Source organism: Phyllostomus hastatus, unplaced genomic scaffold, assembly GCF_019186645.2.
Source record: "Phyllostomus hastatus isolate PE091 unplaced genomic scaffold, TTU_PhHast_1.1 phas_scaffold_78, whole genome shotgun sequence".
In the NCBI taxonomy this organism is placed as follows: domain Eukaryota; kingdom Metazoa; phylum Chordata; class Mammalia; order Chiroptera; family Phyllostomidae; genus Phyllostomus; species Phyllostomus hastatus.
The window spans coordinates 30,113,802-30,141,376 of NW_025334041.1; the positions used below are offsets into that span (position 1 = coordinate 30,113,802).

The 27,575-nt window shown below is 35.6% G+C and overlaps 1 protein-coding gene across 1 annotated transcript in view; it reads right to left on the reverse strand.

Annotated features, from left to right (window-relative positions):
- The window catches only part of VPS50 (VPS50 subunit of EARP/GARPII complex), a 119,331-nt gene that overhangs the window by 47,461 nt on the left and 44,295 nt on the right, over window positions 1-27,575 (reverse strand). The window contains exons 13-15 of the mRNA XM_045828661.1: window positions 8,461-8,593; window positions 4,823-4,914; window positions 271-365 (exon numbers count right to left, since the gene is read on the reverse strand). Coding sequence (XP_045684617.1) covers window positions 271-365; window positions 4,823-4,914; window positions 8,461-8,593 — 320 coding nt within the window. The remainder of the gene's footprint in view (window positions 1-270; window positions 366-4,822; window positions 4,915-8,460; window positions 8,594-27,575) is intronic.

The following is a 27,575-nucleotide window of genomic DNA, read 5'->3' on the forward strand; positions in this document are numbered from 1 at the left end:
TATAGTAAATAAAAGAAATCCAGGCCATATTTTTCAAAGATAATAAATTATCATATGGGGATGTTTGAAGAAATTCTAAAGATCACAAATCCATTATGGCTTATAAATATCCGAAGGGCAGAAATATTTAAAAAGTTACACACAAATCCAGCAGAAATTAAACTATGAATGTTCAATTATCTTCATTTCCATGAAATAACTGAAATCATGATTTCTTTATCATGGTTGAATGAATCAAATTAAAGAATAAGATAAGGGCTCAAACACTACCTGCTGATTATATCCAAAACGAAGATGAAATCATCATATTTGAATATAGACAAATCAGTCCCAAGCAAATAGGTTTTTACTTTTAGTTGAACATCCTGTTAAAAAACAAAACAAAACAAAAAAAACAATTCAAGTAAAGCCAAAATACAGAAAGTAAGCTCTTAGAACCATTTATTCTATTGTTATACATCAAAATGAGACAGAAATACATACTTAACTTGATAAAGAATATCTATTTAGGCTAGTACCCAATATCCTTAGGGTGGTATCACAGAACAATGTAACAGAGTAATGGCTATGACAATCATTAACACATATACCCGCACATGCGAGATAAGAATTATATCCTCATGCAGGGTATGAAGATAATAATCATTGTTTATGCATAACTTAGTAGGCTAAAAATCCCAAAATAACCAATTCAAAATAATTAGAATAATGACAACTATTATTAAAAAAAGATAGTTGTCATGTATACCTGCTGTGGCACCTTAAAATGGAGAGATTCCAATTAAAATATTTAGATATTAAAAATATACTTAAAATAACCTGAATAAGAAATAACAAACCTATAAAAAAACTACTCTAATGGGATTCAAAGAAATGTCAAGTATTCAAAACAGGACTTCCGGCAAGATGGAGGCATAGGTGGACACACCGTACCTCCATGCACAACCAAGATTAGAACAACAACAATTTAGAGGCAGAATAACACTCAGAACTGATAGAGAATTTATCTGAATGGAAGTCGGACAGCCAAGAAGTTGAAGTAGACCCGTTCATCCAGACAGGTAGGAGGGGCAGAGACGAGCAGCTGGGCGTGGGTCAAGGCTCTCGGAGAAGAGGAGCTGGGCGCATAAGGCAACTGGGAGCGTGTAAGGCATCTGGAGTGCACAAGATAGCAGCGGGTGGATCCTGAGTACTCAAGCGGCAGCTGGCGGATCCAGTGAGGTGGTGATTGTGGACCAGGGCAGAGTGAGCAACCCAGGATCCCAAAGAAGGGACTGAGGTCCCAGGAGAACGGAGCTACCGCCATTGTTCCCTCCCACCCCTGCCCCCACATACAACGTCACAATCTAGCGACTGGGGTGCCCAGCCCTGGTTAACACCTAAAGCTCCGCCCCTCATCGTAACAGGAGTGACCAGACCAAAAAAAAAAAAAGAGAGAGAGAGAGAGAGAGGGAGACATGTCTCAAACAGAAGAACAGATCAATTCCCCAGGACTCATCCTTTTGAGCAACCAAGAGATAGCCAATCTATCAGATGCACAGTTCAAAACACTGGTGATCAGGAAGCTCACAGAACTGGCTGATTTTGGGTGCAAATTAGATGAAAAAATGCAGGTTACCATAAAAGAGATGAAGGAAGATGCACAGAGAACCAATAGTGATGGGGAGGAAACTGGAACTCAAAACAATAGAGTGGACCAGAAGGAAGAAAAAAACAACCAAACAGGAAAGGATGGAGAAGTAAGAATTCAAAAAAAAAAACAAGGAGAGGCTTAGGAACCTCCAGGACATCTTTAAACGTTCCAACATCCGAATTATAGGGGTACCAGAAGGGGAAGAGGAAAAGCAACAGATTGAACACCTATTGGAACAAATAATAAAGGGGAACTTCCCCCTTCTGGCAAAGGAAATAGACTTCCAGGAAATCCAGGAAGCTCAGAGAGCCCCAAAGAAGTAGGACCCAAGAAGAAACACACCAAGGCACATCATAATTACATTAGCCAAGGTAAAAATGAAGGAGAGAATCCTAGAAGCAGCAAAAGATAAGGGGACAGTAACCTACAAAGGAGTTCCCATCAGACTGTCAGCTGATTTCTCAAAAGAGACCTTACAGGCAAGAAGGGGATGGAAAGAAGTATTCCAAGTCATGAAAGACAAGGACTTATATCCCAGATTACTCTATCCAGCAAAGGCTTCATTTAGAATGGAAGGGCAGATAAAGTGCTTCTCAGATACGGTCAGGTTAAAGGAGTTCATCATCACCAAGCCCTTATTTTATGAAATGTTAAAGGAACTTATCTAAGAAAAGAAGATACAGAAAAAAACATGTATAGTAAAATGACAGCAAACTCACAATTATTAACAACCACACCTAAAGCAAAACCAAAAGAAACTAAGCAAACAACTAGAACAGGAACAGAACCACAGAAATGGAGATCACGTGGAGGGTTAGCAACAGGTGAGTGGGAGGAGGAGAGAGGGGGAAAGGTACAGAGAATAAGTAGCATAGATTGTAGGTTGAAAAAAGGGGGAGGGTAAGAATAGTATGAGAAATGTAGAAGCTAAAGAACTTATAAGTATGACACATGGACATGACTAAAGGGGGGATATGGGTGGGAGAGGGTGTACAGGGTGGAGGGGAGTGAAGGGGGAAAACGGGACAACTGTATAGCATAATCAATAAAATATATTTAAAAAAAGAAAACAAAAAAAGAAATGTCAATAAATTGCAAATCAAGGAACAGGATGGTAACTAAATAATGTAAAGATGTCAATTTGTCCTAATTAATATAGAGGTTCAATGAAATTCTAACTAAAATAACCACCAAAACTTTTCTTCCAAATAACTATTCTAAACTCACCAGAAAAAATAAATAGGCAATACTTTCTTTTTAAAAAATAAAGCCATGGGAAGATGGAATGAAGTTAGGAATAATGTTGGATAACTTGCACTACCTATGTTCAATATATTAAAAACATACTTAAAAGAATGCTTGTGGAGGACGGTGAAGGCTGGCGTCATACGGCTGGAGCCCACAGAGTTAAAAGGACATAGTTAAATAGTTAACCACAAGCTTCAGCTAAATATTTATCATTTAGATAGCCTGGGAATGCAGCAATTATGCCTGCAGTTTTTCCCTGAGCCTGTGGAACGTCCTTGAGCTTTATCTAACTAACTCTTATAAAATAAACACAGAGACCATGTTCAGGGCCATTGTCTCTCCATCAGAGGACTACATCCCACCTGGTCCCCACTTTTCCTTAAACTGTCTGTGTCTGTGTCTTTCTTAATCTCCCATCGTGCCCCCCTCAGGGACCTCCTCCCCTCTCAGGTTGCAGCAAATGCTGGCAATATACAGAGAAATCAATGTAATAAAACACATAACCCAGAGATAGTGCTAACATATACACTAGTGCTTAGCAAAGAGCAGTATACAACATTGCTTCTGATTACTTACTTTGTTTCAATCATTATAAGAACTCTACATATGTATAACTGTTAATCCTAAAATAGCCCCGTTGAGCAAGCATATATTATCCACTTAAAAAAAAAGAAACTTAAGTGAATGACAAAGCTAAGACTTGAATCCAGGTCTGCTGGCTTTCCAAGTCTACTCTTTTCATTGTACCTTACCACAAAGAGTCACAAATAAAGAGGTGAGAAAAAGGTTATTCAACTAATAATGAAAAAAAATAACTAGATTGGAAGGGGGTGGAGGTCCTCTCTTTATATCATATATCAAAAGCAATATAAATGGATTAAATAAATGTTTTTGTATGTTTTCAAAAGATTAAAAATTAATTCAATAAAGTAAAAATATTGCCTGAGTACCTACTAAGTGTTCTAGGCATGACTTGAGGTATTAGGGATATAGTAAGTATTACAAAGTTTAGATAAATATATTTATAATTACCAGATGAATATTTATCTGAGCTTTACAAAGGAAAGAACATATTAAGAATAAATATAACATAAGTCATAAAAAAATATTAACTATCTGCATATTGAAAATATAAGTGAAAATAAGCCCTGGCTGGCATAGCTCAGTGGATTGAGCGCGGGCTGCGAACCAAAGCATCGCAGGTTCGATTCCTACTCAGGGCACATGCCTGGGTTGCAGGCCACGGCCCCCAGCAACCGCACATTGATGTTTCTCTCTCTCTCTTTCTCCCTCCCATCCCTCTCTAAAAATAAATAAATAAAATCTTAAAAAAAAAAAAAAAGAAATTACATTTTTACTTAGGAAGTAAGAAATTTTAATAAGTTAACAAGTTTAATACCTGATAACAACTACTAGACTACTGAACTGCAAAAGAAAAGCTGAAGAAAGTCTACATTTAACCAACAAACATGTGAGATTCTCTCAAGGTACAAAAATCACTGACTTAGAAAAAAATTCTTCATTCTATATTAGAGTCTGACCCAAGTAAGTGACTTAGTTATCCTTTTAATTTAAAATTAATAAAAAAGGAAACACAAATATATAAAATAAACAGAATATCTCAATAAGAAAGCAATTTCTTTAGGAAAACATGTATTTGCTTGCACACTCAAAGCAAAAATGTAATTTAGGAAAATAGAAATATTTCCAATGGGGTTTTTCAAATTAAAAGACTTTTTCTACTGCCATGTATAATGAAATAGAATTGTCAACTAAATACAGAAATTAAATGATCGACTTATTCCAAAGAAAAACTAAATATGATTAAATATGTGAAAATACAAATATAGAACAAAATATAAACACTGAATTTCTAAAACAACTTTGACATGAAGGTTTCTATTGCATTTGTTTAAAAGAAATTTTTTTTAAAAACCAAACCTGCCATATTCGTGTAAGTCCATGTTCTAATTTCTTTTTAATGTAGCCACGATCAAAATTGGTTTCTTCAGTACTCATCATATTACTTCCTTCTGAAAATAAAAGATGACATGTTTTTTTATTTACTTCATAACATTTTTGTTTTCATAAAAAAATCTCATTTGGACTCATATATTATAAGCCTATGTAAACATAAAAAATATGTTCAATACTTACACAACCAAAACTATGTCAAAAAATAGGTTGTTAGGATTAAACCCATTTGTTAAGATAAGTAAACTTAGAACCTGACATATTAAGTACTTACATGTAAGACCATTTAGTTCTTGTGGGATTGGAGCTGGGACTGCAAGTTGTGCAGGGGTGTCCCTGACACAGGTCCTCCATGACCCACATGCTCCCAACCACCAGGGCACTGCAGGACCCATTAACCCCATCATCAACCAATCTGCATGTTAACAAGATTACAGGTTGCAGAACTGCTCATGAAGTGAGGTAATGACACAAACACTATTTTTCAGAATTTTTTATCTGCTCCAGATAAATAACCTAACAATTCAGAATCTTAACAGTTCAATAGGTAAGATGGATGACCCGCTTCAAAATATATTTTTCCCCAACAGCAACTGAAAATACACATACACATTTATATTTAAAAGATTCTATCTCTGTGAGAATTAACTGTGTGGAACAACGAAACTGTGACGATAGTATCTCACCTTAGGTTAGCAGGGTTGCCCACTGGTAACCACCAAAGGCCCTGGCATAGCCACCCCGCAGATGCTTGCCTAACGTGCCTCTGACCACTCCTACAGTTCAAGCCTTATTATCTGTGCGGTCTGGCTATTAGGAACCCAGAAGTGCAGGGCAACGTGCCTCAGCTACAGCTGTAGAATTTTATTTTAAAATGGCAAAGTGTTAGGGTACCAATAGTGTCACTAGAGCTACAGCAGATGAACCACAGAGACCCTCTGAGCTTTATGAAGTTCTGTGAAGAATAATTTTCAAATGATTTTTCCTACAATTTTATTCCTTGAATGTAAACATAAAAGAATTACAGGGTCCAGCACAAATAATGCCCCCTTTTATTACAAAATCTTTTATTACAAAATCATAAGCATGTACCTCTGTAACACAACAATATCACACTGAACACACCATATGACATTTTAGGTGAAGTGTTCAAACTGCTGTCCACCTTGTGCGAGACATTCACGTGCCCTACCAACCACACTCAAGTAAGGCTTACTTATGCCAGGCCCTGTATTTTCAGGTGAACAAATGACTTTTTAGAGTCCTAGATATTGTCAGCTGACTGCCGCACTAATCAGAGTCCTGATTATTCTTAAAGTATAGAAAGTAGGGTCAAGAAATTTTAGCAAGGAGGACTAAGTATTGTATATAAGACTCTACATAGAGGTTTAAGTTTGACTCCATACCCCAATGGAAATACATACATGTAAACATACATGTACGTACATATATAATATAGTTGACACTTGAAAAACATGTGAGTCGGGGTAAGCTACCAGCCTTGCACTGAAAATCCACATATAATTTTTGACCCCCAAAGTTTTAATTACTAATAGCCTACTGTTGACCAGAAGCCTTACTGATAACAAAAAAGTTGATTAACACATAATTTGTATGTTATATGTATTATATACAGTATTCTTACATAAAGAAAAAAGAAACTGTTATTAATAAAATCATAAAAAAGAGAAAATGCATTTACAGTCCTATATGCATTTACTGAAAAAATTCATACATAAGTGGGCCCACAGTTCAAACCCATGTTGGTCAAGGGTTGACTGTATGTGTAAGCTATTAGCCTAAAGCAAAACACACGCTTCATCATGATAAATACATACATTGTCTCCTAAACTCTTATCTTACATCTAAGTATACGTTAATTTTGTTTCAAACTTTTCCTTTCGTCTCTCCTTTAAAAAAGTATTAGTAAAGGGGAAAGAGGTGCTGAAATGTCTTAACAATTTCCACATCTAGAAAAAAAAAAAAAAAGACTGCCAAAAGAGGGTATACTCTGTGGAAAACTGGAATCCCAGTAAGCCCAGGAAGTCCCTAAGTAAACTGATTAAAAACAAAAAAGGACTATGTGCATTTCATCATCATCATCGTCATTATTTCTTGACCCATTTCCTTTGATGATATTTAACAACCACCAGTATAATCACTTTACATTTTCCCTAAATTTTAAAGTAACCTTATGGGACTTTTTGTTTGTTTTGTTCCTTAGCCTACCACTTTAAGGAGCAAACTGAGACCTGAAGAACATAAAGTAACTTCTTCATGCTCTCATCTTATTAAATGGCAGTCAAAACTTGAAGCCAAGTATCTGATTACAAAGCTTACTGCTTCGAGACAGACAGCACAGACATGACAGTGTAGAAATTGGGTAAAAACAGATTGATGTAGAACCCTGTTCAGTACCCACTCCTTTTCTCTGTTTTCTCTTCCCCTCCCTTCCTTTACTCCCTCTTCTCCAACAATATTTCTAAAAGGATAAAGCTCCTTCCACAGAACATCCCTCTCTTATATTTTATGTATGAACTTCTTATGAGTCAAGACAAATATTATACTTACATTTTATATATGACCAAAATTATGTTTCTCCACCCCCCTACCACAAAAATCAAACACCTCAGAAATTAGAAATTCCTAAAATAACTTGATTGACTACTTACATTAAATTGCACATAATATAAAAAATTAGTGCACTATTATTTATTTTGCCCAGATTTTTAAAAAATGCTGAGCCCTGGCGGGGTGGTTCAGTTAGTTGGAGTGCTGTCCTGTACACCGAAAGTTTTGCAGGTTCAACCCCTGTTCGGGGGGCCTGCAAGAGGCGTGTCTCTCTCACATCGATGTTGCTCAATGTCTGTCTGTCTCTGTCCCTCTCTTTGTCTCTTTTCCTCGCTTTCTAAAAATCAACGAACATATTCTTGCATGTGATTTAAAAAACCACTGATAAAATATTCTATTAATTTTTAAAGTTTATTCAATACTTAACCTTAGCAATTCTTCAGGGTAATCATTAAAGACACATAATTATGCAAATAACTTCTCAAAGAGTTGTTATTAGCTGACTATAGCACAATAATTTAAAGTTATATTTTTCATTCAAAGACAAATATTTTAAACATAATTTTTAATGAAATTTTTAAATCCTGCCATATTTTCAGGAAAAGTATCAGTATAATTGTTAATTCTTAGAATCCAGCTTTATTAGTACAACTTGAAAATTAGCAAAATACATTTAAAACTGAACATTTAGCATTAATTTTATAGTAAAGTTAGAAAGACCAATGTCTTATCTTGTTTACAACTAATTTGATACATATGTACATATATGTAAGCTATTTCTTAAAAATTCAGTCCTATAACTACTGGCACGTATTCCTGAAAACTGCTACTATCTGTCATTTAGAAGACCTTAGGCCCAGTTAATCCCCAAAGGTAATGGAGCTTGTATAGTAGCTGAATCACTTTCTTTGCTAAACAATTAATTTATGGTCCCTGAAATTCTAAAAGAATAGCTGTTCCTTTTCTTCCACCTTACTCCAGAAATGTAGCATATTTACAATGCAATTAAAACAAAAATCCAAGTAACTTCCTACCAGAAGCAGAAGTGACATCTTCATTGTCATGTTTTTCATGCCATTCCATAGTCCTATAGTAGCTGAGCATAACTTCCCACAGGGCTTTGCACAGGTCAGCAAGGCATGGAATATAGCTGTCTGGTGTAACATGCTGAAGAAATGAGAAGAGCCAACTTGCAAATTATTATGTTTAACACAAAGTTAATCAAAATAAAACATTATGTCATTAATCAAATTCATTCAAGAATTGAAAATAATAAGAAAAAAATCTTCCATTAACATATCTAAAGAGAAAATTCAATGGCAAGAAAATTTTCTTCAAGTAGTTCTCATTTCAACTTTTAATATTCATTAAGAGTATCAGTTCACATACTATTTATCAAATTATAATCAAAGAATTAAAGAATCTGCAAAAATTATTGAATTGACAAGTGTTCTCAAAAATGACAGTGTAAACTTTCCCAAATGTCTTTTTTCAAAGACATGCTTCTTAGCATGCAAACATAACTTTATATTCATCCTTGGAGCTGAGTCACAACTTCAAAAAATGGTCAGATTTACAATTCTATCATTTCTCTTATGTAACTTAGTAAACACCTTTGCCAATTTCTAAAATACTTAAATAACATGGATATAGAATTATCAAACAATAACATTTTAAAATAATGTTTATATGACATGCCTATGAAACATGTGGTCCCAAATCTTCTCCCTAATGCAATACACAAATTTTTCCCCCTCTGTTCTTCAGTAAAGCTATCAATTGTCATTCTGCCTTTTTTCCCTTCAGGTAAAGTGATATCTGCATTCTATTTTGCAGTCTTCCTATCTATAATGCAGCATTTGCTCCATCACTAGAGATTTCCTAGCATTTCTTCAGTCTGTAATCAACCCAACTTTGATCATGCTGACAGAACACTGAAAGGTTTCGACTCTGATGTATGCCCTCCACTGTAAAGGGCTGAATAGCAGAGTACAGGTGTACCGTGAGTGATGCTCAGGCTATCACAGCTGGTAGTGATCTTTGCCCTGTCAAAGTTTTTTTTTTTTTTAAATCTCCATGATGACTTCCTCCTCTAAACTCATGAACTAAAATATGTATCTAGCAATTAATAAAAATACTAACTTCTATGACTCACTATACTTTTGTGTAAGCACAGAAAATCTCTGAATCTCAACTAGGAAGTAGTAAATTAAAGGAGCTGTTAAGTTCTGGAATCAGAGTGCCCAAGTGGGTTTTATGCCAAGAAGCAGGATAACTCAATCTTATAAATTCTATTAATATAATGTACCATACTAATCAGCCTAAGGAGAAAAACAAAATGATTATCCCAATAGATGCTAAAGAAAACTTCTGAGGAAAGACAACAGCCATTCCTAACAAAAACTCATCAGAAAGTAAAAATCGATAGATATTTCCTTAAATGAGGAAACTCGGTAAGGCATGTCCACTGTGGTCTGTAACAAGACAAGGATGCCATCTGTCTCCACTACTATTTACCAGTGTACTGGGGGTACCAGCCAGTATATTTAGACTAAAGAAAATAATTAGAAGCAAAAAATGGGAAAAGAAGAAATACAACTATTTCTATCTGCAAATGACATAATAATATACTTGAAAACTCCTAGAAAAATCAATGATAAAATAAACTCAAACAATAAAAATATTCAGCAAGGCAGCAGGTTATAAAGTTAACATGCAAAAAACAATTGTGTGCATATACACAAATAACCATTTAGAAGATATACTGAATGAGAAAATTCCATTTACAGTAACAACAAAAAATATGAAATTTTTAGGAATAAACTTAACAAGAAATGATCCAAAATTCTATGAAAAAAATTAAAAGACATGAAGTAGACTTGAAAATAGATATTCATTATTCCTGATTGTGATGTCTCAATGTCATCAAGAGATCAGTTCTGCCTAAGATAATGTGTAAGTTTACTGAGATACCAATAAAAAAAGTCTAGAAATAGACCCCACCTCATATAAAAATATAGTACACAATAAAGATAGGACCTCACTTCACTTAGGTGAAGATAGTGCTGGGACAACTGAATAGTCAGCTAGCCAGAAACAAAATTAGACCCACTCATCACCTCATACACAAGAACAAGCTCCAAACAGATGAGATCTAAATGTAAAAATAAAATGATACTAACTCAAGAAGAAAACATAGAGGGAAAGACTTTCTAATTATGACTCAAAATTCAGAGGTAATAAAAGTAAAATTTGATAAATTTTACTACATAAAAATAAAAAAAAATAATTTGCATGGCAAAACAATACCACAAGCAAAGTCAAAAGACAAATGACAAACTTAAAAAGATATTCACAACATATATCTCAATAAAGGGATAATATTCCACAAGTATAATGAACACTTACAAGTTTGAGAGGAAAACACCAGATGCCACAGAAATTTGGGGAGAAGGCGCAAACACACCATAAATAGAGACATTTAAAAGGCACTTAAACATATGAAAACATGTTCAACTTCAGTGTAGTAAGACAAATGTAAATTAAAGCTATGACACTAATTCTCATCTACCCATCCAACTGGTAAAAATTTGAAAGCTGACCACTGACAAAGATTCTGTCCTTGACTAAATTCTAGCCAGATTCCTCTAAGCCCTCTACTTAACTAGGCCTCAACCTTGGTCTAGAAAAATTTAAACAAAATAATAATACAGTTTTTTTTTAACAGCTCAGTATTTCACAAACATCTCAAAAGACACGCAAAAAGAAGGAATATGCCCAGGCTGATGTGGCTCAGTAAATTGAGTGTTGGCCTGCAAACCCAAAAGTCGCTGGTTCAATCCCCAGTCAGGGCACATGCCTGAATTGCAGGCCAGGTCCCCAGTTGTGGAGATGTGAGAGGCAACCGATGGATTTATCTCTTGCACATGGCTGCTTCTCTCCCTCTTTTTCTCCCTCCCTCCCCCTCTCTCTAAAAATAAATTTTTTTAAAAAAGGAAAAGAAATATTGTAAGTAACCTAAAATATATACAGGGTACGGCACAAATAATGCCCCTTTTATTACAAAATCATAACCATGTAATTCTGTAACATAACAATATTACACTCAAGCACACCATATGACATTTTAGGTGAAATGTTCAAATTGCTGTCCACCTGGTGCGAGACATTCACATACCCTACCACATGCACTCAGGCAAAGCTTACTTCTGACAGAAACTGCAATTTTAAATCCATAATCTCTACACAGATAACATACATGCCTAGTAATGGTGATTATAAAAGAGAAGAAATATCCTATGGGGCAGGATTTTGAAAATGTTCGACAAATCTGGATATTATAATGCAAAAAAAAGCTCAACACAACAATGTTTCACTATTCAAACATCAAAATGGGCTCCTCACTCAAATCTTGATTAACACTTTCACAAAATCTGATTTCCCATCTCATCACTATCAGCAAAGAGTGATTTTTTTTACCTTCGTTTTCTACTAACAATCATCTCAATCAACCTACCTGGAGAAAATAAAAATGATAAAATTTAGCTTATTATAACCAGTAACATCTCAGCCTTAGTTATAAATAAGTTTAACAAGAATCTAGAAGTTCTTTTCAAAGAACAGTGTAAACCCAGAAATGAATATAAACAGCCCTTCCAAATCTGAATCGAGTAATAAAGAAAGGCCATCTTCTGAAAGTTGTTCAAGTGCAGTTTAGTAAATATGAAAAAAAGGAGTTAGATTTAGTTTTTTCTTACTAATTTACTTTTATACCTATCAGAAATCTCTACTACCAAATACCTACACACATTTCAAGAAGATGATTTTTATATTAAAACATCAAAAAAAAATTCTTGGGAATATCCTTAAAGTATCACTTTGTTCTTGTTTCACTTTGACTTAGCTCTCCTACACCCTGACAAACATAAAGAAAGTAGATGTTTTGACTTCCTCACAAAGAGCCAAAACTCCCAGTGCTGCCTTCTGCCTCCCCCCACCCCATACACAAACTGATAGGTGGACTGTAAAAATCAACCAACAGTTATCAAGGCCTCTCTCTAGATCAGGGTGTCAAACTCATTTTCACCAGGGGCCACATCAGCCTCATGGTTGCCTTCAAAGGGCCAAAATAATTTTAGGACTGTATAAATGTAACTACTCCTTAACTGTTAAGGAGCTGAAATTACATTCAGCCATTTGAAGGTAACCACGAGGCTGATGTGGCTGGCCCCTGGTGAAAAAGAGTCTGACACCCCTGATCTAGAATGACTGCTGTTAGTGCTTCCAGCTCACATCTCCAGGAGCTGCCAGGAGGACTACTGCTTCTCTGGGCAGATTCTAGAAATGCTGCAGGTCAAAATGTCAGAAAGCCTAAGAAACTGGAAACATCTCCAGGGAAGCTGGTCTCCGGCCCGAGTGGCTGGGTCAGGAAATTACAAAGCCTTTCCAATCTGTAATTACTTCTGTTAAGGTTTGAGCTGTACAAAATACGAATATCTTAAGTACTTTGTAACCATGGGAAACCAGAGAGGTATGAGGTACAGTGGACTGGAAGGCCCACATTTGGGCTTGAGGCCCAGCTTTGCGACTTCCTTGGTATGACTCCAGCATATTACTTCATGCATCTAAACCCCAAGGAATAAAACAAATAAACCTAGGTTAAAAATCTAGGTTTTTAAATTTTAAAAACTATTGATTCTCTATAGATAAATATATGCATATGCTGTAGCTAAACTTTCCTTGTACCACACTGGATTCATGCATGAATTTAAAACATAAAACACGAAGGTGAAAAAAATAATGATTCTCATTTCCCAGGCATTTTGTCATTAATAGTAAATATGTTTATATGCGTGAAGACATGTGCAATATGTCTAATATCAATGGTGCCAGCTTGGAACGAAGTCAATCTGAACTAACCAGAAGGGCCTTCTTTAGTTTCATTCTCAGGTTTTTCTAATTGCTGTTAAAATGGCCTTCATGAAAGAGACAGCTTATTACAATAAAACAAGCAAAGTATGTACAATCAGAATACATAATTTACCTTTCAAAGTTTCAAGTGATAAGATTCTATGTATGAACCCCCATGCTGAGATTATCACCAAAAAGAGGGCAGTATTTAAGTGTAAAAACTCTGTCAAATTAAGAATCAGGTTTCTTGGCAAGTTTCAAGAATGGCTTTTTACCAATAAATTAGTTCTGTTTCCGCTGGACACTGCCACATTGTAAAAACTGGTTTCACATCTACCCTAATCCTACCCACACACACCAAAGTCACTCAGCAGTCTAAATTAAATTGATCGATTTAAGGGTTCTTAAACTTGGGCCTTGCCATCCCTGAGCCAGTTTCAAATGACTAGAAACCCCCTCCACTTCCAGCCAAGAGAGGGAATGCTGGTTACCCAGGTAACTACAGCCCTTAGCATATACTCCAGGGGCACTCATTAGTTCCAGAATATACTAGAAACCTCCAAACCACGATATTATCAGTTAAAACCTACTGTTAGACAACTTACTGTTCCTCTCACCTGCCCTGCGCTGTGTTTCTTGCACGCCATTGTTCGTGGTATTTTCTCTCTACCCCTGCACTGTGCTTGTTGCGATCCAAGACCAAACTCAAAAGTTACAGCCTCCTCTTAACAATAAAATAGTTTTCACTTCCTTAGATTCCTTAAAGCACTGTGTTGATACTGCTGACACTTTACATTATTTAACCTTTTCTTATTCTACCTCTCATCATAATTAATGTGATCTTTCTAAGTTATAAACTCTTTAAAGCCTTATTTATTCTTGCTGAGATGAAATGATCACTTGATTAATAAAAGCTGAATAATGACAAAGAGACTGGTTTAACTTAGTGAGTCACCGTGCTTAGAACACGGAGTCTTGTGTCTTTACCAGCTTTTGTGAAATGGTAAGAGGCTAGCTTATGAGTCTGCAGTAGAATAAAATTTAAGACCCTTAAAGTTCTTCACAATCCAAAAAGTAAATGGAAGGAAAAAATGAAGAGACAGATAAACTTCCCTTACATATTTTTTGATCATTAAGTCTTAAATATTAAAAATTATAAAAACTGACTTTTAATATCCCTTAAATATTTAGAATTCAATATATAATTCATATATAAGAAAATTAGGTGGGTGCTACATATATGTGATAAGAAATCTGACAGCTGAATTCTTAGTATTCTAAAGTTCACCTAGTAAAGCACTCAAGTAAATATTATTCCTTTAATTAAAAAGGTTTCTCTCTTTGACCAAATGTTCAAATTTATAGCTTCCAGTAAGAAACAAAGGCCCATTCACCTATCCAACCAAATCAACCAAATTACCCTCAACAACTAATGAAATGTCTCAGCTGAATTGCCTTCACATCTTATATATGCCTGAATGATATACAGATTATTCTTGATATGCTACTTTCTGGGATCTGAACACAAAATAATCATCATTCACGTTTACCGGGAAAGGGATAACAGTGGACATGGCCAAAGAGGTATTTATTAAAACACACTTTCACCCTTGCTGATGTAGCTTAGTAGACTGAGTGCTGGTCTTTGAACCAAAGGGTTTCCAGTTTAATTCCCAGTCAGGGTACATGCCTGGGCTGCAGGCCAGGTCCCCAGTTGGGGGGACATATGAGAGGAAACTGATCACTGTATCTTTCCCACATCAATGTTTCTCTCCCTCTCTTTCTCCTTCCCTTCCCCTCTCTCTAAAAATAAATACAATCTTTAAAAAAAAAAAAAAAAAGAACACAACTCCAATGGCTCCCAAGCACACTCAGAATAAAATCTACATTTCTCATTAAAAAGAAGAAAAAAGAAACACATTTTCTAGAGTGGAATTTTGGAAATATGAAGCAAAGCCTTCAAAATGCAAAGCCTTTGGCAATGCAATTTTATTTCTTGTCATTTATCCTAAAGAAATAGTAAAAGATGTATGCAAAGATTAAGCTTCAAGAATACTTTCCACAGTGTTATTCAGAATGAGAAAAGCAGGAAATAACACAAATATCTAAGAATAAGAAATTAGTTAATAAGTCCACAGAATCCCTCTCTCTGAAATACTGTCAAGCTATTAAAAGCTATGTAGATAGTATACTTACTGAAAAAAATTGCTTATAATTATAGCAAGTGGGGAAAATGTTATAAAACTGTATATACAGCATAATCCTATTTTTAAAGGCTATTTGTGTATGTACACATTAGAAAATCCAGCTCTGCATATAAAAATATTAATTTTATTTTCTTCTTTTTGATTATCGGTAGTTTCCTACATTTAATGTTTTAGCTGTATATTTAAAATATGTATATTTTAACAGTGAACATTAATGATTGCTTAGTGAGAACTACTACTTACATAACCTATATCTGTCTAACCCTATAAAAACTATGAGTAATGAAAAAACAAATAAATAACAGACTAGTTTAAGAAGTCAGAAAACAGAAAAAGGACAAAGAGGTGGTAAATTCTATGGAAAACCCAAAGCAAGATGGTTACTACACATGAACATTAAATTTAACTCTGAACTTCCTGGGAGCTTTCCACCTATAGTAAAGAGCATCTATACTATCACACTATGTGATAAGAGAAAATACACTCATTCTTTACAACAGAAAGTACCCTGAGAATTTAGAAACAGAAACATGTTTTTGACTCAAAAAAGGAATTTGTCTAGTTTTCTATATGAACACACAAAAAAACTATAATCTTCAACAGAGATCTTGGTAAAGATATTTACTGGCCTTCAAAAAACTGACATTGAATTATAATTTAATATCAAGATGTCATTTACAAAAATGAAAATTTAAAAGCCTAGAAGAATGGAACACAAGTCTAGGCTTTAGTCTGTCTTCCCATCATGCATGCAGGTGAAACAACTGTACACAACACAGAGAAGGTGCTCCGTGCTGGTTTCTTGCCTCCTGCTTACTCAAACTTGAAATGTGTTAACACCATACCAGTTAGTGACAGAAGACAATCTGATTTACTCAAGAAACATTTAGTCAACACCTTCAATGTGCCAGACTCTGAGAAAACAACTATTGAAATGATTTCAGAGAGTTTATTCAAAAGAAACCCCACATTTTTCCTTAAAACATTACATTATTGATTGAGTTCATTTCAAATATAGCACTCAAATCCATTAAGATCATCTGGAAAAGAATAATTGAAAAATGGCTGTCAGGAAGAAGAAATAAAAGGCATCCACGTTGGAAAGAAAGAAGCAAAATTGCCTTTATTTGCAGATGACAAGATACTACACATAGAGAACCCTATGAGTCCACCAAGAAACTACCAGAACTGATAAATTTAGCAAATTTCTCAATCAATATCCAGAATCAGCTGTATTGTTATATGCCATTAATGAACTAACAAGAAGGGAAATTAAGAAAATAATCCCATTCACAATTCAAAAAAAATAATAAAATACCTAGGAATAAATCTAACTAAGAATATAAAAGACTTGTACTCAGAAAACTTTAAGATACTGAAGAAATTGAAGATACAAATAAATGGAAGCACATACTGTGTTCATGGATAGGAAGAATTGACATCATTAAAAAGTTCATAACCCAGGAACATCTATGTCCATCTATATGGACAAAACCAAGGGGCATGGGTGGAAGCAAGGGAGGGAGGTGGATTTGGCTGGGGTGTGAGGGAGTGGTGGGGGAAAAATGCAGACAACTGTAACAGAACAACAATAAAATAGTTTTTAAAAAAGCTCATTAACTCAAAGCAATCTATAGATTCAATGCAATTTCTATCAAGATTCCAATGGTATATTTCACAGAACTAGAACAAATTATTTCAAAAATATACATATGGAACCATACAAGGCCCTGCATAGCACCAGAGATTCTGAGAAACAAGAATAAAGTTGGAGGAATCACACTACCTAATCTTGAACCATACTATAAAGCCACAGTAATCAAATCAGCATGATTTTGGCATAAAAACAGACACATAGACCAATGGAACAGAATAGAGTCCAGAAATAAACCTATACCTTTATATCAATTAATATTTGACAGAGGAAGCAAGCATATAAAATGGACTAAAGAAAGGTTATTCAATGAATGGTGTTAGGAAAACTGGACAGATACGTGCAGAAAAATGAAACTAGACTACCTTCTAACGCCACACAGAAGAATAAACTAAAAATGGATTAAAGACTTAAATATTAGACCTGAAACCATAAATGTCCTAGAAGAAAACATGGGCAGTAAAATCTTAGACATTGCTCAAAGCAGTATTTTTTCTGATATATCTCCTAAGGGAAGGAAAATAAAAGAAAAACAAATGGGACCACATCAAACTAAAAAAATTTTTGGACAGCAAAGGAAAACATCAACAAAATAAAAAGACAACCCATGGAATGGGAGAACTTATTTGCCAATGGATCTGATAAGGGATTAATATCCAAAATTCAGAAAGAACTCACAAAACTCAATACCAAAAAAAAAAAAAAACACAATTAAAAAACGGGCAAAGGATCTGAATAGACACTTCTTAAAAGAGGACATACAGATGGCCAATAGGTATATGAAAAAATGTTCAACATCACTAACCATTGGAAAAATGCAAATTAAAACCACAATGAGATATCACATCACACCTGTCGAAATGGCTATCATCAATAAATCAGCAAACAAGTGCTGGGGAAGATGTGGAGAAAAGGAGAACCTTTTGCACTGCTGGTGGGAATGCAGATTGGTGCAACCACTGTGGAACACAGTTTGGAGATGTCTCAAAAAATTAAAAATGGATCTGTCTTTTGACCCAGAAGGGATCCCACTTTCGTGAACATATTAGAAGAAACCCAAAACACTAGTTCAACAGAACAAAAAGCACCCCTATGTTTATTGCAGTACTATTTACAATCACCAAGAAATGGAAGCAGCCCAAGTGTCCGTCAGTAGATGAGTAGATAAAACAACTGTAGGATATTTATACAATGAAATACTACTTAGCTGAAAAAAAAAAAAAAAGAAGAAATTTTTACCCTTTGCAACAGCATGATGGACATGGAGAACATTATGCTAAGTGAAATAAGCTAGAGAAAGACAAATACCATATGCTTTCATTCATATGTGAAATCTAATGAACAAACTGAATTAACAAGGCAGACAGAGACAGATTTATGGATAGAGAGCAGGCTAACAACTCTGGGTGGGAGGGATGGGGAGAGTGTTAAGGAGCAGAGGGATCCAGCAAAAAGGAAAAAGGACTCATAGACATGGACAACAGTGTGATGGTTACAAGGGGAGGAGGTATAAGGGGGCTCAATGGTAGTGGGAAAAGTACAACAAATTTTTAAAAAAACAACAAAGAAGAATGGCTGGGAAAAGTTCAGCCAGCTTAGCCAGCTTTGTTATCAAAAAAAATAATCAATAACACCCTAATTAATATCTTGAAATAAGCTACCCAGGAAAATCCATCAGGCTGCAAAAAAAAATTTGTAAAAAAATTTTTTTCACTGATGCATACTTCATGAACTTTCTAATAACATACTTCGAGTTTCTCTACAAGATACTACTTGGTATCTTTAAATCTCTCATAAACTGGGGTAAACACATAAAGTACATGGAAATGGAAATGCAATCACAAACAATACTAACTTTTTAAAGTACATAAAATGACTACTACACCTCTTTTCACTGGCCCTTTCCAGAAATGAATGAGGTTTAATTCTCATTTGAAAATTTTGCTGCTTAGTCGTCTCTTTGTCCTTCAAAATAATGTACTCATTTTTTAAAAAGAACTTGAATTACTAATCTAAAAACAGTAAGCCAATACATTCATGAAAAACAGGAAAACCAGACTGAAAGATAAACTATAAAAAGAAAAACTGTGCTACCAACTAAATTGTTTAGAAAACAGTGTTTGGTAAAGAAAGAAAAATAAGGATATTGAGCTGCAAAAAGACTTCAAAAACCTGAAAACCAACTACATTTTTAAACTCAGTAATGGTGACAGGACACAATGTCAGAAATTCATAACGGGACAGAATGCTGCTGGCCTTAAGAATTTTGAAGTTCTCAGCTTACCACAGTAAACAAATTTTGCCTCAGACTTCTTTATAAAAGGATATTTAAAAAATGGTTCAATTTCATTCTAGCCCATTTAGTAACAGATTGATATATGTTAATGGTTTAAAATTATAATATGAATAGGAGCAAGCAGATGATTATCTCTTTTCTTTTCCAATCTCTCACCATTTAAAGAACTCCATCCCTCTCTCAATTCTGATCAGTGTACCATGTCATTCATTTCATTTTTAAATGCTATACTTAAACTCTATCTACAATTAAGGGCCTCCTTCAACATATTGCTACTCCTGTACAGAGAAAACCAACTACCCAAATGCCTTAGCAGTTTCTTCTCACTTCCCAAATCTACCAGTCAACACCCCAAACCAGCAATTTCAATCAGTGTGCTGCAAGAATTTTTAAAACATGCAATCACTGACCTATTTAGTCCGGGGCTCTGACTTCTTTTCCCTTAGACTGTCAAATAAAACAAAATAACAATAACCAACTCAACAATAGCTGTCTGCTGTGAATGAATCAAAATTACATGTATTTTTTTGTCAGACTGGCAAAAAAAAATTTTTTTTGTGCCACAGAATTTTAGTAATTAGTTTATGTGTGCCATGAGATAAAAAAGGTTGAAAAATCGCTGCTCCATACATATTCACTAAGGTCTCTGCTGCTCCTTTCTTACCTGACACCCCATTGCTACACTCACTCTCACACTAGTAGTACATCCTCATACTAGTAGTACATCCTCAATAATTATTATCAATTCCTTCCAATCAGGACTAAAGTGACTCCTAATTGCCACATGTTAAAAATTAAGAAACTTACATTCTAATACAAGGCTCTTTCATGAATTATCTCCCTGGCCTGAGTTGTGCCATTTCTAGATCCTGGATATGTCTTCTCATCAGGAAAATATATTTATATTTACTTTTATCAGCTTATTTACTAAAATTTCTAAGGCTCTCCTCCATTCTTCCTCTCCTGAGCTAATCACCTTCATTTATAGAACTCAATTATTAGAAGTTCAGATCTTTTTATCAAACTAATTAAATAAATATGATGTGAAATAATTTCTTCCCAACCTTACCTGGTTTAACATGTAAAATATGATTCAATATTATAAAATAACTTAAAACTGAATTTGGTTTCAAAGAGATGTCCTCATCCCTGTCTGCCTGTAGTAGCCCTGACTTAAATACTCATTAGACACCAGGGATAATTTCTGAGCTTCCATAAATTTTTATCGAGAGAGTGCCAAAGACAATGGGCCACCTTAAAATGCATCACATTCTTCATCTCATTATTCAGCTACTCTAAGTCTGTTCTTTCAAAATAAAGAATGTGCCAAACATAGTTCTGTTAAGTCCTTTCCTCAAAAGAAATTCCTCCATGAAGCCATCATTAACATTTGCTACTATTCTCCCCACTTCAAACTGAAACTACTTCAAACAGCTTGAATATAAACCAGACTGCAACTGTGCTGGATGAATAATAATATATTGATATGTACCTGCTGTTCTGGGGGCAGGTGGTCTATGAATAAGCTCTAATACATTGATCAATCATTTCCTTAATTACACACACATACCCACTTCCCCTACTATGTCACACATAAATTGATAATTTTATAAATAAGTACTAGATCTTTCTTGGTAGTTATTTTAATAAGCATTTACTCAAGATGAAATCAAGATAAGGCTATTTTACAGTAAGCTTTTAGGAAAAAGTGAAAGGAATTCCAAAAAAAACCTAATAACACCATGATAAACACCTTAAGCACAAATGTTCATAAAAATTTATAACCTAACTTTCAGCTTTATACTATATAAATGCACAGAGGACTTTCTCGAGAAGCATGAACAAAAATGTGCCTTTGACTTTTTAAAAACATATAAAAGTTTAGTGGTAATAAATTATACTATATACATATACAAATATACACCATATTTAACCAAAGTCAAAAAGATTGAAAGATAAAAGCCTAATTTGTTTAAAATGTTTATTTTAATATTAAAAGATACTTTTAGCTGTGGGATTTTTGGGGTTTTCGCGGCAGGCATACCCGGATTCCACAGCAGCCATCTCTTGAGAAGAGCTAGCCCCTCCCAGGGGAGAATCAGTTACCTTGCCCTGTACAATACTGCCTCCCCCACCCACTGGAATCCTGTTCATTCCCCCCTGAACCTTTTTTGTTCTACTTTCAGTTTGGCTCTGTCTTGGTGGAGGTTTTGGGTTTTTTGGTTTGTTTGCTTTTTCTTTCTTTACTCCGATCCTGCATCATAAGCCCTGCTGAAAAGACAGAAACACGAAGAGAGTCGGGGTGTCACAGACCTCCTACAAGGTACAGCCAACTCCTTCACTTTCCTGGGAGACAGACTGGCACTTCCCCTCTTGGGAGAGCCACAGAAACACCCTGTTGGCATCTGGCAGACCCAAAAGCTAGGCTCTGGAGGCCTACTAGAGCACTGCCCTGCCACGTACATGGGAAAAATCCTGGGCAGGCGCAGACTAGTGGCTCAGGGAAGGAGGAACACACCCACCATCTCTGAAGTTTGAAAGGCACTTGCTATGGGAGATCCAAGTTTCACCCCTCCTGTTTCTACCAGAAGCCCTCTCAGAAATAGTCAGGTCTGCAACTAGTCTAAGATTGACAACAGGCTGGCAGAAAGAGAGAGGCAGAGGAGGATCCTGCAGTGGCACAAGACATTTGCTGACACACCCCTGGATCCAGTGCTGATAAAGGCCAGCTTTGCAGAAGAGCTTGGCCTATCCTGGGAGCAGCAAAGCCCGGAGGAATCAGTCACAAGCTGTGCCTCAACTGTAGCTTCAAAAAAGCTGCCGAAGGCCAGACCTGGGCAGCATCTGACCTTGGCCTACACCAAACTCAGACGTCAGAGACACACTCAAAGGAAGAAATCAGAAGGCAAGAACCGAACTCTGATGAGACAAATCTTTTTCACTATTTTTGCTTTTTCATAGCTTTTTATTATTTTTATCTATATTTTTTATCTTTTTAGTGTTCTATTTTTTCTTTTCTACCTCTTATTTTACTCTTCCTTTGATTACTCATTATTCCTTTCTCTTGCCTTTTATTATTAGTTATTTTTTCTCTGTGTTCCTTCTCCCTGTTTTCCTCTTTTAATTCATCACTAATATTAGTCCTCTTCCCTTTTCTCCTATGATAATCACTTTTCTTTCTTTTGATCTTCCCGCATTCTTTTTTCTTTTCCCCTTTCTCTACAATTCCATTTCTCTTTCTGCTTTTATTATTCTTTGCTCTTTTGTAGTTGATATTGCTGTTGTGGTTGGGGCAGGGAGTTTGCTTGTCTTGGTGTAGTTTTTGTGCTACTTTGCTTTGTTCTGCTAGCACCTATGCAACAGCATTCAAGACAGAGTAGGGGTTGAGCCTCTTAGCCAGCCAGCCGCAGGGAAGTTCCCACCAATGAACAGGCCAAAAACAACCAAATACAACAGGTGAGTCCACATAACCCACACAAAGGGCATTCCTAGAGCATCCAGATCAGGAGATCAAGGAGTCTGCACCACTGGGTCCCACAGGATTCCCACCTCATTTGGCCAATCCACAAGATACAGAATCAAAGTAAATCAATCTAATGCAATGAAACTAACACAAAGAGACAACTAAAATGGGAGACACAGAAACAACCCCCAAACAAAATATGGAGTAATCTCCAGAAAAAGAGCTAAATGAAATCAAAGCAAACAATTTATCAGACATAGAATTTGAAGTAATGTTATAAGGATGCTCAAGGAGCTGAGTGAGAACTACAAGGAATTTAGTGGAAACTACATCAGCATGATGAAGGCCATAGAAACTATGAATAAGAACCAGGGGAAAATGAAGAATGCAGTATCTGAAATGTATACACTGGAAGGAAATAAAAGCATGTTATCTGAAGCACAGGACTGAACCAGCAAGTTGGAAGACAAAGTAGGGGAAAAAAAAAAACCCCAGTCAGAGCAACAAAACAAAAAAAGTCCTAAAAAGAATTGAAGATAGTTTAAAGGAGCTTTGGGACAACATGAAGCGTAACAATATTCACATCATAGGGATACCAGGAGGAGAAGAAAGGGAGCAGGGGCTAAAAAACCTGTTTGAAAAAATAATGACCGAAAACTTCCCTAACTTGGGAAAGAAGAAAGTCACACAAGTTCAGGAAGCACAGAGGGTCCCGATCAAGATGAACCTAAAGAGGCCCACTCCAAGACACATCATAATTAAAATGGCAAAATTTAAAGACAAAGAGAGAACCTTAAAGGCAGCAAGGGAGAAAATCTAGTAAAAACAAAGGAGGTCCAATAAGGCTATCAGCTGATGTCTCAACAGAAACACTATAAGCCAAAAGGGACTGACGCAAAATATTCTAAGTAATGAAAAGCAAGGACCTGCAACCAAGAATACTCTATCCAGCAAGGCTCTCATTTAAAATGCAAGAAGAAATAAAGAGCCTCCCTGATTTAAAAGAAAAAAAGGATAAAAGAGTACATCACCAAACCAACACCGCAAGAAATGCTAAAGGGGCTGCTTTAAGAATAATATTGAATTGAGAGAGAGTTGAACACAAGCACAAAGGAGAAAAAATGCCAATGAATAAGTACCTATCAATAATAACCTTAAATGTAAATGAAGCAAATGCTCCCATCAAAAGACAGAGTAGCTGAACTGATAATAAAACACAACGTGCATATATGCCGAATACAAAAGACTCACCCGATAACAAAAGATCTACACAGACTGAAAGTAAAAGGATGGGGGGAAAATATCCCATGCAAATAGACATGAAAAAAAACTGGGGTAGCAATACTTATATCAGACAAAATAGACTTCAAAACAAAGGCCAAAACAAGTGATAAAGGTCACTGCATAATAATTAAGGGAGTAGTCCGACAAGAGAATACAACCCTTGCAAATATATCTGCGCCCAACATAGGAGCACCTAAATATATGAAAAAATATTAGAGGGCTTTAAGAAAGAGATTGGCATCAACACAGCCATTGTGGGGGATTTTAACACCCCACTGTCAATAATGGATAGACCTCCCCCCCCAAAAAAATCAACAAAGATATTGTGGCAGTAAATGACACCCTAGATCAAATGGACTTAATTTATATTCACAGAACATTTCATTGCAAAGAAGCAAAATATACCTTCTTCTCAAATGCAAATGGATTATTTTCAAAGACAGACCATAACAGGACACAAATGAAGCCTTAACAATTCAGAAAACTGAAACTACATCAAGCATATTCTCAGATCACAATGGCTTCAAACTGGAAACCGACCTCAAGAAAAACTCAAAAACATTCAAATACATGAAGGCTGAACAACATGTTATTAAATATTGAATAGGCTAACAATGAGAACATGGAACGAAACAAAAAGTATCTGGAAACAAATGGAAATGAACACACAACAATCCCAAATCTACAAGACACAGTGAAAGCAGTTCTGAGAGGGAAGTTCATAGGATTACAGGACTACCTAACAAAGACAGAAAAATCTCAAAAAACAACCTAAACCTACATCTAAAAGAACTAGAGAATAACAAACAAAGCCCAAAGTGAGCAGAAGGAAGGAAATACTCAAGACCAGAGCAGAATTAAATGACAGACTAAAAAAACAGCTCAAAGGCTCAATTAATCAAGGAGCTGGTTCTTCAAAAAGATAAACAAAACTGACAAACCTTTTAATCAGGCTCAACAAGAAAAAGAGAGAGGAGCCAAATAAGTAAAATCAGAAATGAAAGAGAAGTAACAACTGATATCACAGAAATACAAAGGATTATAAGAAATTACTATGAAAAACTATATGCTAAGAAATTGGACAACCTGAGTGAAGTAAATCAGTTTCTAGAAAACAATCAATCTTCCAAACTGAATCAAGGAGAAGCAAAAAACCTGAATAGACCAGTAACAACTAGTTAATCTGAAGCAGTAATCATAAAACTCCTGGCACACAAAAGCCCTGGACCCAGATGGCTTCACAGGAGAATTTTACCAAACATTCAAAGAAGAATTAACACATATCCTCAAACTATTCCAAAAAATTCAAGAAGAGGGAATACTCCCAAACTCTTTTTATAAGGCCAGTATTATCCTAACTCCTTCTCTGTTCTGTCTTTACCAAAACCAGGTAAAGACAGAACAAAGAAAGAACATTACAGGCCAATATATCTGAAGAACACATACGCTAATATCCTCAACAAAATATCAGCAAAGCGAATCCAGCAATACATTAAAAAGATCATACACCATGATCAAGTTGGATTTAATTCAGGGATGCAAAAATGGTACAATATTCACAAATCAATAAACATAATACATCATATAAACAAAATTAAAGACAAAAATCACGTAGTCATATCAACAGAGGCTGAAAAAGCATTTGATAAAATCCAGCACCCATTTATGATAGAAACACTCAGCAAAGTGGGAATAGAGGGAACATACCTCAACATAATAAAGGACATATATGAGAAACCTACTGCCAACATCATACTCAATGGGCAAAAACCAAAGCATCACCCTTAGGGTCAGGGACCAGACAAGGTTGTCTGTTTTCACCACTCTTATTTAACATAGTAATAGAAGTACTTACTAGCCACAGTGATCAGACAAGAAGAAGAAATAAATAACATCTAAATTAGAAAGGAGGAAATAAAACTGTCATTATTTGCAGATGGCACGATAGAATACACAGAAACCCCGATAGGCTCCACCAAAAAACTCCATTGGTACTGGCATAAGAACAGACACATACATCACTGGAACAGAATAGAGAGCCCAGAAATAAATGAATGTCTTTATGGTTATTTAATTTGACAAAATGGGCACAAACATACAATGCAGTAAAGACAATCTCTTCAATAAATGGTGCTGGGAGAACTGGGTGGATACATGCAACAAAAATGAAACTAGACCACCAACTTATACTAAACACCAGAATAAAATCAAAATGGAAAAAAGACTTTAAATATAAGTAATGATACCACAAAAGTCCTAGCAGAAAACATAGGCACTAAAATTTCAGATATCCCACCTAGCAATATTTTTGCCAATATATCTCCTAGGTCAAGGGACATAAAGGAAAAAATAAACAAATGGGTGCATCATACTGTAAAGCCTCCACGTGGCTAAAAAAAAACATTATCAAAATGAAAAAGGAATCGACTATATCAGAGAACACATTTTCCAATGATACTGTATTGTTTGGTTTAATGTCCAAAATATATAAAGAACTCATACAACTTAATATCAGGAAGACAAACAATACAATTAAAAAATGAGCAAAGGACGTGAACAGACGCTTCTCCAAGGAGGACATACAGAGGGACGACAGGCATATGAAAAAATGTTCAACATCACTAGCCATCAGAGAGATACAAATTAAACCCACAAGGAGCTATCATCTCACATTTACCAAATTAGCTATCTTTAACAAGTCAACAAACAACAAGGGCTGGTGAGGGTGTGGAGAAAAGAAAACCCTTTTGCACTGTTGGTGGGATTGCAGACTGGTATAGCCACTGTGGAAAACAGTATGGAAATTCCTCAAAAAATTAAAAATGTAACTGCCCTTTGACCAAGTGATTCCACTGCTGGGAATATACCCTAAGAATCCCTGGAACACCAATTCAAAAGAATTTATGCACCCCTATGTTCATCGCAGTACTATTTACAATAGCCTGTGTCTCCACTGGTAGATGAGTGGGATTAGAAAACTATGGTACATTTACACAGTGGAATACCACACAGCAGGAAAAAAGGGAATTCCTAACTTTTGTGACAGCGTGGGTGGACTAGAGACTATCATGTTAGTAAGTGAAATAAGACAGCTGGTAAAAGACAAATACCATATGATCTCACTTATAAATGAAATCTAATGAACAAAATAAACCACTGAGCAAAACAGAACCAGAGGCATAGAATCATGGTATAGCCTGACAGCACTAAGAGGGGAGCTGTCAGGGTGGACTGTTTGAAAGAAAGTGAAAGTGAGAGGGATCAAAGAACATATATGAAGGACCCATGGTCATAGACAATGGTGCAAGGACTAGCTATGGAAGCCAGGGTGGGCT